This window comes from Embiotoca jacksoni, unplaced genomic scaffold, assembly GCF_022577435.1.
Source record: "Embiotoca jacksoni isolate LCO1_2020_lvr unplaced genomic scaffold, fEmbJac1.0.p SCAF_69, whole genome shotgun sequence".
Classification (NCBI taxonomy): domain Eukaryota; kingdom Metazoa; phylum Chordata; class Actinopteri; family Embiotocidae; genus Embiotoca; species Embiotoca jacksoni.
Genome location: NW_027185424.1, coordinates 1,414,219 through 1,432,118, shown reverse-complemented (window position 1 = coordinate 1,432,118; position 17,900 = coordinate 1,414,219). Strand labels below are relative to the sequence as shown.

General features: G+C 36.6%; 1 protein-coding gene across 11 annotated transcripts in view; it reads right to left on the bottom strand.

Annotated features, from left to right (window-relative positions):
* Positions 1-258: 258 nt before the first annotated feature.
* LOC138214248 (voltage-gated potassium channel KCNC1-like) overlaps positions 259-17,900 on the bottom strand; it is a 124,447-nt gene continuing 106,805 nt past the window's right edge. For 5 of the 11 annotated variants that reach the window (XM_069175665.1, XM_069175669.1, XM_069175670.1 and 2 more), the window contains 2 exons: positions 11,856-15,949; positions 259-8,080 (listed from right to left, as the gene is read on the bottom strand). Coding sequence is in view for 3 of the 11 variants with exons in the window: in XM_069175670.1 (XP_069031771.1) it covers positions 15,906-15,949 (44 nt within the window). In the remaining 8 variants the exon portion in view is untranslated. Of the gene's footprint in view, positions 8,081-11,855 lie in introns of all 11 variants that reach the window. The other 6 variants (XM_069175662.1, XM_069175663.1, XM_069175664.1 and 3 more) reach the window with 2 other exon arrangements.

Genomic DNA, 17,900 nt, shown 5'->3' with positions numbered 1-17,900 from the left:
CTACAATGTGCTCACTACATAAATATGAGCATTGCTTTCATTGCTGATTTTTGTGATTTTCAGGACACATTACTGAACTCTTGGGCTTACTTTCTCAACACTGCGTTCAGCCAGTCTGTTGCACCCTTCAATTAATTTTTGTGTGTGTCCAGTATTGGGTGCTGTAATTAAGGGATATTAGTCTTTAGTCTAAACTATGGAATGAGTATGTGTGTATGAAAAATAAGCAAACTATTAAAAAGGCACAGGACAATAACATAACATTTTTACAAGGTTTTAATGTTTTTATTACGTTTTTGACTTTTTTTTCTCTCCAAACTGAAATTGCTTTTTTTTCAGTAGTTTTTGATTTTTTTTTTTTTTTAAGCACTATTCATCTGATTTTTATTTCCTATCAGTAAAGGAGGAGTTACTTAGGTAAATCAGCATTCACATTCAAACCTTCATATGTTTTAACAGCAGAACTGGGATTTTTTAAGTCTCTTTTTCACAAATGCTGTTGAATTATTACAGTTTCACCTTTTTTGTTCTTTTACATGTTTCAAAAATAGAAAAAGTAAATAACAAACATTCCATTGACATATAATTTATACAGGTCTTGATTGTTTTTTCCCCATTTCTAAACGTTTCTCTCTCTAGTGTAGTGATAATAAAATCAGATCCAGCATCAGTCTCTATCAAAACCCAATAATTAAGGGAAGCCTCTCGTCGTTTTGCTTGTCTACCTTTTTTTCTCTACCTTCTTACCATGGCTGTAAACCAGCTATTCATATCCAAGGTGAGACCATGAGATAATAAACTTTTCAAACAGTCATTTGAACCCCGCAAAAGAAGTCAAGTAAAAATGAGTACAGGATGAGAAGAAACCAGTCAAACCAGTGAAAATAACTTACAAACAGGCAAGTAAAGTAGAGAAGCAAAAGAAAAATGTTTTCTGTGACATAAGCATTCAGGATTCTGTGAAAGATAAGCTAAGAATATGTTTGGTTCTGAAATGATAACATGGAAAAACAACCAATTACTCTGGTTGATTACCCAAACAAACATCAAAGCTTTTAGCAAACCATAGCAGTACTCGTGAAACTGAGCCTTGCTTTGTGTCTAGACAGGACTGCTACTCTTTGAGAAAAGTCCACTCTTGAACTATAGTATGAAAAGAAACAAAAAAGTTGTCAAGTTCCACAGTTCTTGTCTAACTTGACAGAGAAAGGATGAAGGGAAGATTGCATTTGGTCGACAGGAGAGGCTTCCCTTCATGAGGTCATTCACAATAAAGTTAAAGTCATCATTATTTTAAGTTTTCAACCCATGCATTTTGGATTCATCTTGACAAAATAGGGTACAAAACACAAGAACAAGGGATGCAAAAAGAAACTCTTCCTCAGAGTAACTGAAGGAGAAGGTGGGGGAGGATAGGTGAGAAAGAGAGGTTGCTGCAGGAAATGCAGACTTGAGTTCAGGAGCCTAACATGCAAGCTACAAACTGACACAAAACATTGTCGAGGCTGAGCAAGTTCATTCATTCACCAAAATAATCTTATGACAAAATACACTTGCACAGTGGATTTTTGACCGTATCCAAGTCAGTGATGTCACACTAGTTGCTCCTCTTTTGCTGTTAAAGGAAAACACCCACTGACTTCCTGAATTGCCTTTATACAGACTTCCAAGTAGCATTAAAGAACTGTGGGGATGTGACAGTGGGCAGGCCAGGCTGCTCCACTGCATCATGTCTTAATTTGTTTGCTCATTGTTTGGGTTTGAAGTAGATATAGCTGTATTGGGTAGCTCAGCTGTCTCACAGGGTTGTGGATTTGGTCAGTCTGCACAGCATGCTTCCTCTCTTACATGTCATTTATACAAACACACATTCTTATACACATGCTTATGCACACATAACCGAAACCCTAGAAAAAGAGCTTGTACAATTATTGTTCTGCTCACCCCCCCACCCTGCACTGAAGTGGAGTAACAAAGGTTTCTGTTTATTTCTAGAACTGTGCAGCCATCATGAGTCTTTTGAAGTAACATGCGTGATGAAATTGGATGGAGAGGAGCAAAATGATGTAAAACTTAGGATGATCCAAAGGTCATCTTTGCAGGATACTAGAGGATTGAATATGTTACTTCATTGTGAAAAATTTATGTTTATAAATGATTTTGTAATTTGTTTTGGACTTGCACATTTTTTGGTACAAAATGAACATTTGCAGCCTCTGGACACAGCAATATGGCCTCCTCTCCAGACTTATGTAATTGTATGCATGCATTTGTTTCATGAGGAGTCCCTCATTAAGGGGACAGCAAAGACCCAAAATAGTTTCTGGTTAGACCATTAGGTTTTCTGTTACAGTAGCCTACAAACCAAAATATTTAAGAATGACAGAGCAAAATAATTGCAAATGGGCACATCCAATTTACACTAAAAAAAAAAAAAAAAAAAAAAAAAAAATCACATTACTTGTCAAGGGTATTCTGATGCCTTAGAAGAGATCACGAATGACAAAGAACTGTAGCTTCAGCAGTTTTGGAGTTTGGCCTGTTTTAGTGATTATAAGTCTGTATATCTGGATATCAAAAAACTCTCTTTGACAAATCTCAACTTTTTGGATGTCCAGTAGGCTACACTGAAACAACAGGGTTCCCGTTCAATACTGCATTGCATTTGAGATGTTCAGTTGTTGTGGTAAAATCCTTTACCTGCATGAACTACAGCTAACAATAAATACAAGAACTTCATGGGTTATACAAATTTTGGCAATATTCTTACAAATGTTGATAGAGAGTATATTCTAAATTCTATATCATTTTAATGGTCAAATGTTTACATCCACAGAGAGGGGTGAGGCCATTGTAGTATGCATTGTATGCATTCATTATGCAATAAATCATTGTGTTTGCCTCCCTGACAAAACCCAATAAACCCCACAAGACACAAAATCAATTGATTCCAACAGCACAATGATAAGCCTGTCTCCCAATTTGGTGTGTTCATCAGCTCTCTTTGTGTTTATAGCATGCTTGTGTACAAATGCATGGATGCATTGTTATAATCTTCACAATGACAGTTCATTGTAACATGCATTGCATGTTTGAAAATATTATCTATCATAATTGAAAATGCCTATATAAAGGCATATATGCCTATATATATACACAACAAAATTAATGACACTGACAGAAGTAGTGTTTACCTTGGAATAGCTACAATACAGTTCATGATAGACTGTTACTATTTTTGACATTTCTGAAGCTGCACTATATACCTTCAGGAGGTGATATGAAATATCCAAAACCGATACCTCCTATACATTACCGCTTAAAAATGTCCACACTCTTGCATAGTGTGGAAAGACAACTGCATTTTAGACAGAAAAATCTACCTCCAGACTTCAAGTAAAGTTGTACAGATTCAGGTGTACTTATTGAAAGGATCAGAATGTTCATTTAAATTAGCATTTGAACTTTCTTAAAAATACATCCTGCAACACTATTATATCTTGCAATTCCACTTCCTTTAAAACATTCCTGAGATAGGCCCTGTTTTCAATTTGATTTCTGTCTCCCTGCCATTTGTTAAGACTCCCCCCAGAATTATACAGAAAAAAAAATCACAGAAAGAAACGGCAAAAAACACATGGTAAAACTTCCCGCTGTAGAGCAAGACCCTGTAAACTAATTTTGTGGATGCCAAATAATAAATGTAGTGCAAATCAAACTTAATATGTTGCCAGTAGGGGGATGTATTCTGTGTTTTAGCCTTGGCCCTTTAAGTTATTGGATTCAGTTGTCATGGCTGCATACACTGTAAATGCTACACTACTACTACTACACTATAATGTACATTAATCTTCAAATATGATTGCAGTGTTTGCAAAGAAATAAGATGGACATTTCAGTTGTCTGCTGGACCTTGCCTGAATCCAAATCTCCAAACTTGGGTTCAGCCAAGGTCTGGTAGCTTGGCTGAAGTTAACCATCATGTTGTCTTTGGATGCCTAGAACTATCCAAATCCAAAATTCACCAAGTGCACAAAGGGTGTCAAGCACACTCTCAGAGTCCTCAATAATGCAAAGAAAATCAAATCTATGGAATTGAGTTGGATTAGAATTGATATCAAGAGAAAGAGTGTCGGTCTAAACTTTATCAGACCTACATGTGATGGGCTGTGGCTCCAATAGCAGAACAGATTGCCCACCATTCCTAACATTAGTGGTTCAAACTGCCAAAATTGTCCTTGGGAAAGACATTGAACCCAAAGTTGCTCCCGATGGCGGGCAAGCACTTCACATGGCAGCTCTGCTGTAATTAGTGTGTAAATGTGTGTTTGAGGCGGTGACTGGGAGGAAAATTGTAAACACGCTTTGAAACTACTAAGGTCTTAAAGCAAGACACCATTTACCATTCTCACAACAACTTAAAAAAAAAAAGAAGAAGTAATGGCTTGCTAGAGACAGCTTATTTAGCTCAATAGCCCTTATTTAAAAGCATGAAGGAGAGTTTGGCAAAAACTGTGTCAACGGGCGTACAGACCTGTCTCCAAATACTAGCTGTGCAATTTTTGTCTCTTGGGTCCAAATGTTTGTTTGTTTTTTCTTTCATTTGTCAGAATTTTGACCTTTTTCTTGTAAGGTTTTAGGCCACCCAAACTGCTTTTACCAACTTTAAAGACATTAATCTATTTGTATATTTACCCTTGTTTATGTAGTTTATCTAAATCTGTCCACAGATTGTGTGAAAAAACATTTCCCCGCAGCCCTTCTGTTGCTTCTGCTGATCCACCTTATTTGGGCACAGCCAAGATGGCTGACTGTCACCCTGGGGGAACCACCACCACATCACACACGTTGTTTGGCGATATAGTATATTATTGTATAAACCAAGGGCTTTACAGTCAGGTCACTTATATAGTAGTTACTTGATGTTTTAGCACAGCAAATCATTTATTGTTCTGACAACAAGTTTGGCAAATAAAAATGGCATCAATTGACATGCCATCATGAATATGGCTTCGCTGCTAACTAGGCCAGCCATTTGGTAATAAGTAGTTTTTCTAACATTTTCCAAGGACATGAAATATAATACAATCACTTGAGGGTCTATGTTGTGCCAAATGGACTCATTAATTTAAGATGGTATTATAAGGGAATACGATTTTAATTTGGTGATGACTTATTGCCAAATTGAATTCAGTAAATTAACCTTTAAACTAAGCTACACTGTTATGCATCATGAAAAACAACATGAAGATGTGATTTCCCTTTTTCTGAGCCATTTTGAAAATAAAAGTAAAATTAAGAAGAAATGACCCATTAGTAAGAAATATTACAGGAACTGTCATTCAATATTGGATTCTTTGATCCTCCGACAGAGTCAAAGGATAGATTTGGTGAAGCTACACCATGAAAAAGCCTCTTGACCGAGCATTTGCAGATGAAATCCTTCAATTTCTGTCTAAATCTCGTGAGTAGCATATTTTTTTCCTTTATGTTTTTTGAGCTAGCGTCGTTTTTTTCTTTTTACCCAATTTTCTTAGCTAACACTGAGAACACTGAGGTCATGTCGGTATTTCACAAGAAATCAGGCTTTGAGAAATTTGCAGAATTTTTTGTGGTCTTCAAATTTTCTTAGGTGGTTAGCTAGCACATTTTGGTATTTTTAAAACCCTGGCTAGAAATCTGTTTGTTCACACGAGGGACATTTACAGCATGATATGAATTTAACTCTAACCTCATAAGAAATTAATTGACCCTTACCCAAACCCCATACACGATGAATTAATGATTGCCCCAACTCTGACAAAAAAATAATTAAAGAAATGATCAAAAAAGTTAATCGTTGCTCGGGGAAAGAAATAGACATAAATCTGAGCTAGCTGTACAACATTTCTGGATGATGAGGCTTCCCTTTTCCGGATGAAATAAAAAGACAGAATCCCTCTGTGAGTAAAAAAATACATTGTACCTTCTTTTGTCTTGATCTTGACCCCAGACCCCAGATGACCTTATTATCCATGGTGTGGTGATGCCTTGGCTATCAGGGTCAAGAAGAAAGTTCAGAAGAAAGGGTCCATAGTCATTTTCAATTCAAACATCCAGAATGAGTGACATCTTGAAGTGGACAGCACAGTTGAGTTAAACATCATTTTGATAGTCCTGGGTCCAGATAGTGATACAGACACATACAGCTGCCAAGGGAGGGAATTACATATAAGGGTTATTGGAAGGGTTTCAAGAGGAAGAGGAAAGAGAAGAAAAGGAGAAAAAAGAGACTAGCAGCCACATAAGAAGTTTAAGTAGTAGTAGCAGTAGACAAATTTGTAGTAGCAGAATAAATACTTGCGGAAGCTGTGAGATTTTAGAGAGTTCAGTAGGGAGGGGTAGGTTCTCCTAAGATTTTTTGAAGAAAACAAATGAGGATAGGTGCTGAAACCCTTTTTTTCTGGATTATATGCATTTTATCAATACAAATAAATGGAGAAAAACTTTTTCAAACAATCCTACATTTTTTACTGTTGCATATTAACATTTTGTTAAATGTTTACATTTAAATTCTCAATTTCTAGCCCTGTAATTCATGGGGAGATCAGAGTGGCTTGCAGAAGTCATGCAGAATATTCATGCTGATAAACAATGGCATAAAAATGCATTTCCAATTTGCAATCAGTCTATTTTTTTTTTCGTCCCTTGAATAGTTTCTCAAGCATGTTCCTTCTCTAGTACTGAATACCTGCTTCCTTTAAAAAGCCTCTGTCTTCTCCTACATCCCCAGAGGTATAGAGTGTATGGTCTGCAGAATCCCTTTCCCTCCATCTTTCTCTCAAAGGAGAAGTTTCTCCTCATTCATCATGCCTTCACAGAGAGTAGTATGCTGCTGGAAATGCTCTTTTGTACATAATAGCAGCCACTTGGGGGTTTAAAAAGTACCTTGAAGGATGATGATGAATTTGCATTGTCATTGCTGGGTGAAACAAATCGAAATCTAAGAAATGCCTCTCCCCCTTGCATGGACTCCTTCCCTTCTGTCTGTCCCACTTTTTTTTTTTTTTTTATATCAATCCATTATGTCTTTATTCTGGTTTAAATTGATTTTATTCATGCGATGCAGATTTGCCGAAGAGGAGGAGTAGTAGCAATGCTGAGATGCAGGGAAGGGGTGGGGGTGGTGAAGCAATATATCGTAAAGACTTAAGAGGGAAAGATAGAGTGAAAAAGAGAGAAAGAGGGTCAGTCACAGCTTCGTCTTTAGTGACACCTGCTTTATTCCAGCAGATGTTATTGCCAGTTTTGTGTCTTTGAGAGTGTTTGTTCATCCTAACAGGTGCATCCATCCTCTTGTCTGACTTTGGGTGAAATTCCATCTCAGGGTGGATTAAAGCTGGCTCTTATACATCTGTGGAGATCTCAGTATTTAAAATGATCAGCTGAACATGAAGTCCCAAGATGTTCAGTCAACACTTTCCTGGAAGATTTGGATGATTAAATAGACAGGATCATATACGTGTGATATGGCTGGCGTTTTCTGATATGTATGAGTCGATTTTAGCCTGCTGTTCCAAGTCCTGTAGCTCTGTAGAGATTAGCAGGTCAGCCCAGCAGCAACACTTGATCAGACACTATTGGAGCAGTTAGACATCACGATGGAACATCCGCCACCTTGCATAGTGCTTTGCATGTCGAAATATTTGAACATTCACTGGAAACAGCAGTAGATACAGCTTTTTGAAATTAGAGTAGTCAGGAAAGCCACATGAAAAATGATCACACACTGTTGTTGAAAATAGAGGACATCTTTTTCACATGGTTTCCAGATCCAAGTCTGTCAAAACAGGTGGAAACATTTGGTCTCCCATGTTAAATGGCTTACATGTGATCACAAGCATTTTCTTCATCGGGTTGAATATGATTGAAATGTTCACGTCGGAGAGTCAGTGACACTTTGTTCTTTTTCTCTTTCCCTCTATTTCCCTCACAATTTCCACAGTGAAATCCCATTGCAGGAGATGGAGGAACAGCAGTTTAGAGTTTAGAGTTTTCCTCTTCTTGTAGAGAAAGTGATGGGTGGATTAGAAACTAAGCACTGAAAGACAAAAAGAAAGGAAAGTTTAGTGATTTGAACTGAATAAGTAACGACTATTGATCTCTGACACCAGACAATGGCATCAAGTGTAAACGCCTCCTGAAGGGTGTATGAAAAGTTTACAATCCATAAATAGATCATTATAATTTAAGAGCTAAAACTAGAAAAGATGATAAAGGATTTATGTATTGGGATTGGGATTTTACATGGATTGATCAATAAACAAATCTAGTGAAGATCAAACTAGAAGTCCACTATGCGCACGCTGTCAATCAGTGAAATGATGCTGGTGGGTAAAGTAATGTTTGCTTTCATTGGTATGGCATGTTATATTCCTGGCACTGGCATCACTAGCTGTTCCTAAATTAAAATATAGTCCTATTGTAAGTCTTTAATGAGTCTTTACAAAGTTCAGTGCTCAATTACAACCTGTAACTGCTGTGTAACTAACTGTACCAATTTACAAAGCCAATGTTAGCATGCTAATATGTGGCCTATCCATTGTGAAAAGACTAACTTGGATTACTGTCAACATGCTTGACCGGCCACTTGATGAATGCTGATTAGTAACTATGTCAATTTAAAATTGTTAAATGTTATCCTAATGAGAAGTTTCCATAATCTGACATTCCCATCAATGAAACAATATTAACACTATTAACTTTAAAATACATATATGTAGACCAAAATAAAATAAATACCTCAAAAAAGAGCCATATTTTGCAGCTCTTACATTTTTTGAATTTAGTTTTTTTGGAAGTAGTCATTGTAATGCCACACTGACTTCCTGTCTTATTTGACTGGGTTTCCAGTAAAGTCATTATAAACTAAGACACTTGTTAGGTTTTAATGATGCAACCTATTTGGTAAACCTATAATTTAAAACATAGTTTCTATGAACTTTAGAAATACTTATTCTCTGCATGTTACTCGAGGATTTCACCAGAGGGCACACCAGAGAACTAAGCATACAATTAGAATAATTACATGATTTGCATGGTGTAAACAAGAATATTGCAACATTTAAGTAGGTTCCAAATAATTATGAGATCTGTGACAATTATTTTACCCACCATCACACTGCTCAAAATGACATGCTATCTTTCTGAAATCTAGTGTAGACCACATCACATGTGGGCCTGTTTGCCAAAAGCATCAATACGGGCTACAAGCATTTTTTTTTGTTGGTATACATCTTACATTTTGGCCTTACATGCAATTGAGGACAAAATATTTTTGAGAAGTTTTACAAATTCTGTTTACTTTTTTTTCTGGAGCTTTTAACCACTTGTCGTGGTCATAGTCCTCATCAACAGGTGGAGCTGTCCATAAAGACATTTCTGCCACGTCAATAGGGAGGAGTGGTGATAAATAATTAATGCATTACATATATTTACCAAAGTGCTGTATATAAAGAGAAATTTGCTTTTGCCTAATAATAAACTGATTTCCAAAAGTGTTGTCCACAGTACTCAGATTTAAAAATAAATGTTTCCCTTTAACAAATATTTTGAGGCATTTTTACTTTAAAATTAGCTTTTCATGGAACCTCATGAGTTTTATAAAACTGAAGAGGTGAGATTTTAAGAGGTCATATTGTCTTTTTTAGTACATTACATTTTGTAGCTTCACTAGGTTAAGATTTTACATAAACTGTGTAGGACAAGTTCAGAAATTACACATTTACCCTCTTAAAACTGTAGATTTTAAATAATTATTAAGGTAAAAAAAAACAATGTCAAAAAAAGAATATATATATATATATATATTTTTTTTTTCTTTTTTGACATTGTTTTGACATATATATGTATATATATATATATATATATATATATATATACATATATATGTGTGTGTGTGTGTGTGTGTGTGTGTGTGTGTGTCAGTCAAGGACTGTTTATCTTATATCTTGTAAGTATTTTTTAAATTGTTGGATTGCTATTTTTTTACTATCTAAAACATCTCATGACATCGTCTAACCACAGAAAGGTCATTCCCATGACAAATGAGCAAACTCACATCTGCTGATGAGGAAGGTGATGTGGTTGACAGGTCCAGAAAAAGCTAACAACTGGAACTGCACTATTGTGCTTAATCATTAATTGGCTGTAGCCAAGGGTGAAAGTACTCGTCAGAGGGCACATGACCCCTGCACTTTTCAAATCCTATATTTATTACCTTCTATTTTAGCTTCAGTTACGTTTTCACTCATTAGGATATCACTAAACCATATCCTGTCATTATTCAACCACACAAAATCCAGTTAAGAAAAGAACAGAGTTGACCAAACTGCATCTGAGTAGCTTTTGGTTATTACTGTGCCCTTGCAATAAGCTTTGGAAACAGCAGCTGCACTACCTTCTTGGTCCAAGTCGTTGGGGTTGTACAATGGTTGTAAAGAAGATTAAACATGTTAATTGCAGTTTACTGTAACATGCCATAACTGATGGTCAGTGAGTCAAATTATTCAGTAAAGATACATAGTAACATGTATCAAATATTTGATTGGTTGAATGCTTTGTAAGGCAGCAATTTATTTGGCTTTTGGGGTCAACTTGAAAAAGTCAAGCACAACTTACGATATATTTCATATACTCCATTATGCCCAGTAACAAGGACAAACTTACACCCTCGTCTGTAGCATTTATTTGTGTGTTCATCACACAAAATATAAAATACAATGCAATAACTGCAATCACTGGCAAAATTAATGCCCATAATGTTGACAGTTGGTTTGCCTACTGCTATAACATCATAACATTAAATCCCAAAAATGCTGCTGGCAAAGAGGTGGAATGAATTCCTGTAATGTTATAAATAAGATTTATAGTGTTAGCCATTATAGAAAGCCTTCTGTCTTTACTACAGTTGCACAATCTGTCAAACAAAATTCTCTTAAATTGAAGGAAGAATGTAAAAGCTGAAAGACTTCTACAATGGCAGACTGAGAGTTCCTTAATAAATTTGTAGTTTCCAGTTATACTTAATATGAAATAGTGAAACACAAAGGCAAAGGAATGGATAGAAGTAACACAGCACTAAAGCCCAAAGAAACAACAACAAAAAATAACTACAAAGCTTGCCTAACCGAGCCAACATGCAAATACATGGAGAACACCAAGCTTGAATGTGATACACAAAAAAAGATTTCCTGCTCTGTAACCCATACATACAGGATACACATCTGCAGGAGTCCTTGGGAGGCTGTTAAGTCGTCTGATAAAACAAATAGTTGAATAGGAATTACACTGATGAGACACAGCGATCAAAAACTTGGTGAAATCAAAAAGATTTCAGTTTTCAGAGGACTGCAGCCACCAAGGACTGGGCTGCAATCTAGACCAGGAGCTTAGAAGAGCTAAATTTGTGTGTCCTCCAAATATACAGACCAGACCTTGGCCAAATAAACAAAATGTTTAGCTTTTGCTTCATCCCACTTTAATATCAAACAGGCAGGGTTTACTGCATCATATTAGGTCATTTTTAAAAATTATTTTCTGGGTTTTCTGCAGTTTGTGTTTGCTCAAATGACAAGCTACAATTGTCCTGCACCTGTGGGGGACAGAACAGACATTGGTTGGTAGGCAGTTTGACCAAGGTGTGGTGAACACAAAGCTACAGAAAAAAAAGGTAGGGAAACAATGCAGCACACAACACGAAAACACACAGAACATAAAACAAAATGTAACACTGACACATAACCACACACTGGAAGTGACGAAATACAACACAAGAAGCGAACAATGCGCAGGAACAGTGAGATACACATTCTTACATGTAGAAGCGATTTTTGCTTCTTTCTTTCTTTCTTTCCTCCATCATCATCACCACATTTTCTTGTCTTGCCCAAACTATTCCTTCTCCATCTCCTCCCTCTGATGCTGCTTGGCAGACAATCCACTCAGAACACATCATTTCACGGCACATTTGTTCCATTCCTCCCCATCTACAACATCACTCCAGTCTTTTTCATTCATTTTAATGTCTGTTCCTGTCTTTGTCCTTGGTGCAGTCCACTGTTCGGCCAATCTTTATTTTTCAGGTGTGAATGTGCTCCAATTTTTCCTCTATTTCTTTTTGGTTTTGCTGAGAAGCTCCTGGGCAGGGCAACGGATGGTGTCTCACAGAGTAGATACAGTTATTGGGAAATGGCAGAAAGACGAGGGGATAACACAAGGAGAAGACAGGAAGCACAGTTTGACAATAAAAGCAAAACTGCATTTTTGAGGGAGGAGCCATAAGACAGAGCTCATGGCATTCACAGGAACAGAGAAAAGTGGAAAGCTCATATTTTTTCTAGGTTCTCTGTTTGTACATCTTTGAGGAAACATGGGTGAACAGGAATAAAATAGCACATAAGGAGACATTGATAAAGAGATACCTGAGTTGTGAATACATTGAAAGGAGAGAAACGTGGGCAACAAGAGGCAGATACTACAGAACATTGAGTAAGAACCAGTTATAATTCGCATTCAAATCCTCAAACTTTGACTTTTGAATGTTGCCTCTGCAGTGCAGTTTCTCCGTGGGAATTCAATGCAACTTCTATGAAGATCTCAAAGCATTTGATATGATCATATAGCATCCAACTGGTCTAAGGCTCATTTCTAAGAGAAAATATTTGAATTCCAATCCTCTGCACATTGCAACATATTACATATAACTTGCCCTTAACAGATGTACATCTCCATCCATTTAAAAATGGCATTTTGGCCAACTTCGAGAAATATGTATGTTTCTATGCTCCTTACATGCCTCAATCATGAATTAGAACCTTCCTGACCCAAAAGTCTCTTCGTTCAATGGTCTGTCACATGTTTTTGGATGATTTGATTAATGGCTGAAAAAAACATTGATAGCCCATTATCAAGCCAAACATTGGGCTACATAGCACATTTCACATTGGACACTAGCACTAGATATAAATTAAAATGTGCTAATTCATAAGATTGCAAAGGCTGGTGTAATATCTTTTCCTGCCATATAGAAAACATATTTTCTATAAATTCAATACAGATTCATCACAAGTGAAAATGAGTTGAAACGGAAACCCAATGTCTGCTGAAACCAACCATTGCTATCATGAATGAGGAGATCTAGAGTGGCAGGGTATGTGACTAATTGACATACGTATGTGGTGTTTACGTTTTGTTTTAATGGAAGTATTTCATGTTTACGATAGGACTGGCTTCAAGGATGAAACCATTTTTCACACCCAGTCTGACCGGAAAACATTCCTTAACCAGAAAAAAAAGCAAGTGTTTTGTACCCTTAAAAAAAGAAAATAATGTGTCAGAAAATGGATTGTTGTGTCATTTTTAGGTTCACCTGATATTTTGGCCAATATAGCTTGCCTAATGACTGTTCGTATATAAAGCTGGATTCAATAAAATTATAACTAAATGAACAAGGAAACTTGGTGTGGTATAAAGGTACTGTAAAGGGGCTCAGCTCAGTTTCGCCTGTCATCTAGCGGGTTCATTCCCATCCTTTGTTTTGAGGTTGAATTGAATCGTTGGATTCTTGCATTGCAGAGGCATACATCTTTTTAAAGTAAGTGCAGTTCAAATGCAAGTGTAGAGAACAGGACAGGACATGTGGAAATGACACATGATGAAGATAGATAATGAAAAAGCAGACTAAAGAAAATGATGGACAGGGACATTTTGGTAAGGAGGTATCTTGGGAAAAGAAGGGTCTTTCCTCTCTCTTGCAGAAGAGGAGTCAAGACAATGATGGAAGAAGCTGGATTTTCTTTCATTTCTTAACATTAATTCACAGTTACTGCTTCTTTTTGCATATATCTGATAAGCACTAGGCTCTCAGAATAGTTCTCTGTGAAATAAAAAGCAAATACAAGAGGAAATGTAATCTTAATCTACGATTGTTAATGTTACTCATAAATCTCAATAGATTGATAAGAAAGCAGCAATACTAGACCTACTAGAAACATAACCTCTCCTTATCCTGCAAAAATAAACTTTCCCACCCTCCCCAAACCCTTTACAGTACCTAACTTGGTCTTTTTTTTTTTTTTTTTTTTTTTTGACCAATAGTATAGCATTTTGGCATGCATAATGTCAGCTCATCCCACCTCTTCTTGCATTCAGAGAGGTTAGGAATATTTTTTTGTCCTGCATGCTTTTGTTAGTGCATATGCATGTGTATAAACACATACATCCATACACACTTATACAGTCGTCTAAATGTTCTACACACATTCATGTAAGCTTGAGAGTAAATCTTATTAAACCTCCCCACATTATTAGTTGTATCAGTATCCTTATTGCTTGTGATGGAAACCCATGCAGATTCTTTTACAACAGAAACTTTACATATGTACATTGATAAGACAAAAGCAACATGTCAGCAGTGGCCTCTGAGAAAGTGACAAACACACTCACAAGTGGACGTAGGGAAGGGAGAAGAGGATAAGGAGAAGATGAAATGATGAGAAGCGCGACACATTCACTTGTGTGTCTGCATGATGTAAAGTGAGTGTATAGTCACGAATGAAATCCTTAAATTCCAGTTGATTAAAACCTCCAAATTATTCACACAAATTTCTGAGCAAAATTGAAAATTGATGCCCTGCTTCAACTCCAGGCTCAACAGAAGAATTCTGCCTTGCCTCAAACCAGGGTCACATTGTTAAAAGAATAGCTTAACATTTTTGAAAAAAAACCTCTTCTCTTCTTTGTACAGAGCAGGATGAGAACTTGATGAGAATTTCTTGCCTGTGAAGTACAGAGCTAGAGCCAGGGGGTGATAACTTTCGTTATGTTAGCACCCCCTCCCCCCCCCGTCTCTTGCCTCTGCAAGAGAGTCTTACAATCATATTTACTATTAGATTGCTCATTTTTATGTTGATTAGGGGTTAGTGTAGTATTCCTGCACTTTGGAAAGACCCACCACAGCTTTACCCCCTCCTCTGTTTTCTAGCTCTAGCTCCAAACCTCACGCTCAGACATGAAAGTGATGTCTAAATTTCAGGAAGGAAGTGAATAAGCATTTTCCTAAAAATGCTAAATTTATATATATATATAGTCATCTTCTCAATCAGAGTTCTCACCTTCCAACACTCCCAGTTGAATGTAAAATTCAAATAAACAAAGGAGATGCCTGATTTATTTCTTATTTTTTGATGAGATTTATAACCCTTTCTCTGGACTTTTACGCAGATCTAAAATGACAAAAAGGAGTGTTTGTTCAGATTTAAATGATTTCTCTTGAGTCAATCTCTCACAAATCAAAAGGAATGACTTCCAACTTGTTGAAAGCTCTGTTTCTGCTGGGAGAGAAACAAGGTGAGAGCAAGAGTTGAGGACAATGTTTAAACAGATATAAAACCTACAGACATGTAATTACCATCTACTACAATAAATGTGTGCCACTGTAACTAATATCAAATACATTTCTGCAAATAAATCAAGTTTAAAATTTTTTTAACATTTAACTTCAAATAAGACCAATAAATCCAAAAGTACATTCTTTGACAGAAAGATGAACACAAAGATTAATGAGAAGTGTCGAAACTTAACTTAAATAATTGTTGTCTTTTCTTTCTTCCAGAAGCAAAAGTAAAGGAAGTCTTCTCCCAAATTGACATTTGTGCATCTCAGTACAGAGGTAGATGCAGGTGTAGGCATACACACGCATACACAAGCATCCACGTGCATACTCGTCATGTGTGACTGTAGGCCTAAAATCTCAACACACAGATCCAATTCTTGCTGTGCCTTTTATCTACATTGCACATTTCTATGTTCATCCCTCTTGTTGCATTCTCTTTCTTCTTCCCATGTGGCGTTTGGTGTCTGCTCTTCTACCATGGACTGTCGCTCCAATAGCCATTCACCGTGCCTCCAACTGAGAAGCCACATCCGAAAACAAAGAAGAAATGGACAGACAGAAGAGGGAGAACCGGGGAGGGGGAGGGGGTGTGTGTAAAGGAGTGGCAAAAACAGGGAAAGAAAGAGAAGCCAAAAAGGGAGAAAACTAAAAAATATTGCCACTGGCTGCTGAGTCACTCTGGAGTTTAGTGCAAGTACTATTGTTGTTGGTGGCGGTGAAGGTGGGATGAACTAAGACCTGAGAAAAAAAACAAAGCTTCTCACCCTCAGGCTGAACTGCAATATCTAAAAACTTTGCAGATATAGAAAAAGTAAATTCCCCTGTCAAGTTACTTTGGAAATAGACTTATTTGATTTATTTCTGCCAACATGTCTGTGTGGTATGTACAGAGCTGTAGTCAGGATGTATCTACCTTAGCTTAGCCTAGATCTAGTAGCATGGGGTAAACAGCTAGCCCGTCTCTGTTCAAAATGAACTCCTACTAACTAAAACTGTTTGAACTTTTTATTTGTTCAATACACAATAACAATGTTTAACAGTGTTAAATCAATAAAAAAAACACTTTCTGATTTCAAAGTGAGTTATGTGTTGCAACTACATAAGTGTGGATCAACAACAGTTCACCCACCAGCCCAGTGTAATGCTTTTGGGTAATGAGTAGATTGCTAAACATTGTCAGTTTTCCATGCCCAGTGCGCTGGTATAATGGTAGATGGTAGCCAAATTGGTAAACTCACTGTGACAACAAAAAAAATCTAGAAAAAGTGCAGTCACTACATCTGACTGTTGTAAACCATCTAAAACCACAAATTGTACTTCATCTTCACATATCAGTTAATCTACAGGTTGCAAAAAACAGGATAAATCAAGTAAATTAGTCCGTTTTACTGACTTATTTTGGACGGACGCAGGTTCACTGTTTCCCCTTGCTTCCAGACTTTACACTAAACTAGGCCAATCACAGTCTGATTTCAGCTATGTACTGAATACAAAGACGAGACAGTGGTATTATTCTTATCATCTTACTCTTAAGAGTAATACCAAATAAGCTTCCTTTGTATTGGTACTTTAAACCTTAGTTAGTGTCTTTATGAAAGAGACCACCAATTTCTTTTGGCTTTGCAGATCAGCCTTTTGCTGAGAGCCCAGGTGAGAGGACAGCAGGTGACGGGGAATGAAGTGGTAAAGATCTGACCCTACTTGCACAACTTCCACGACAATGTCTACACTGGAGACCCTGGTGGGGATATTCATCATGTAAGTTGGATATTTGCTATCACCTACTTTTTTCAGTTTATCAATATAAACTAAATAACTGAAATGTGTTTCATGCAGTGGCTCTGTATTGACAGTGATTCCCACCCGTTTTGCTTGTGACACCTTTAAAAAGAAGCCATAAAAATTATCATAGGGTGGTTTTGATTCCAGTATTTTATTAAAGCAGAGTCTTGAAATGTCACTATTTTTAGGCCCATAAAAATGTATGACTAAAGGATTCAGTGTTCAACACAAACATTTTCTTCATGGCAAAAATGAAGAAGGTTATGTTCTCACCTTTACCCCCTGTCTCCAATAACAGCAAGGTATGTGAGACACATAAAATGAAAGCCTGCCCCTAATTAAGGGTCAAAGTCACTAAAAGTTTGTTTCCATCCACCTGTCTTTATGCATATGTTCAATATCCACATGAAAAAATGTAGAAAAGTGCTGAAAAAAAAGTCTGAATATTGCCAAGAAATTGTATGTGAATAAATATTTAGACTGTAATCTTCATTACAATAATTGAAGAAATAAGATGATAGATTTTGTTTTGTTTGGGGATTGTAACAGTAGTATATGGAAACGCATTAAAGCACATTTTCTCTTGCGTTTTTATTTTTCATTTTGTAAAATGTTCTCTACATCTGGAAGAAAAGTTGTCTTGGGGTGAGGTTATTACTAGCTTTACTGTACAATAGTGGTTTAC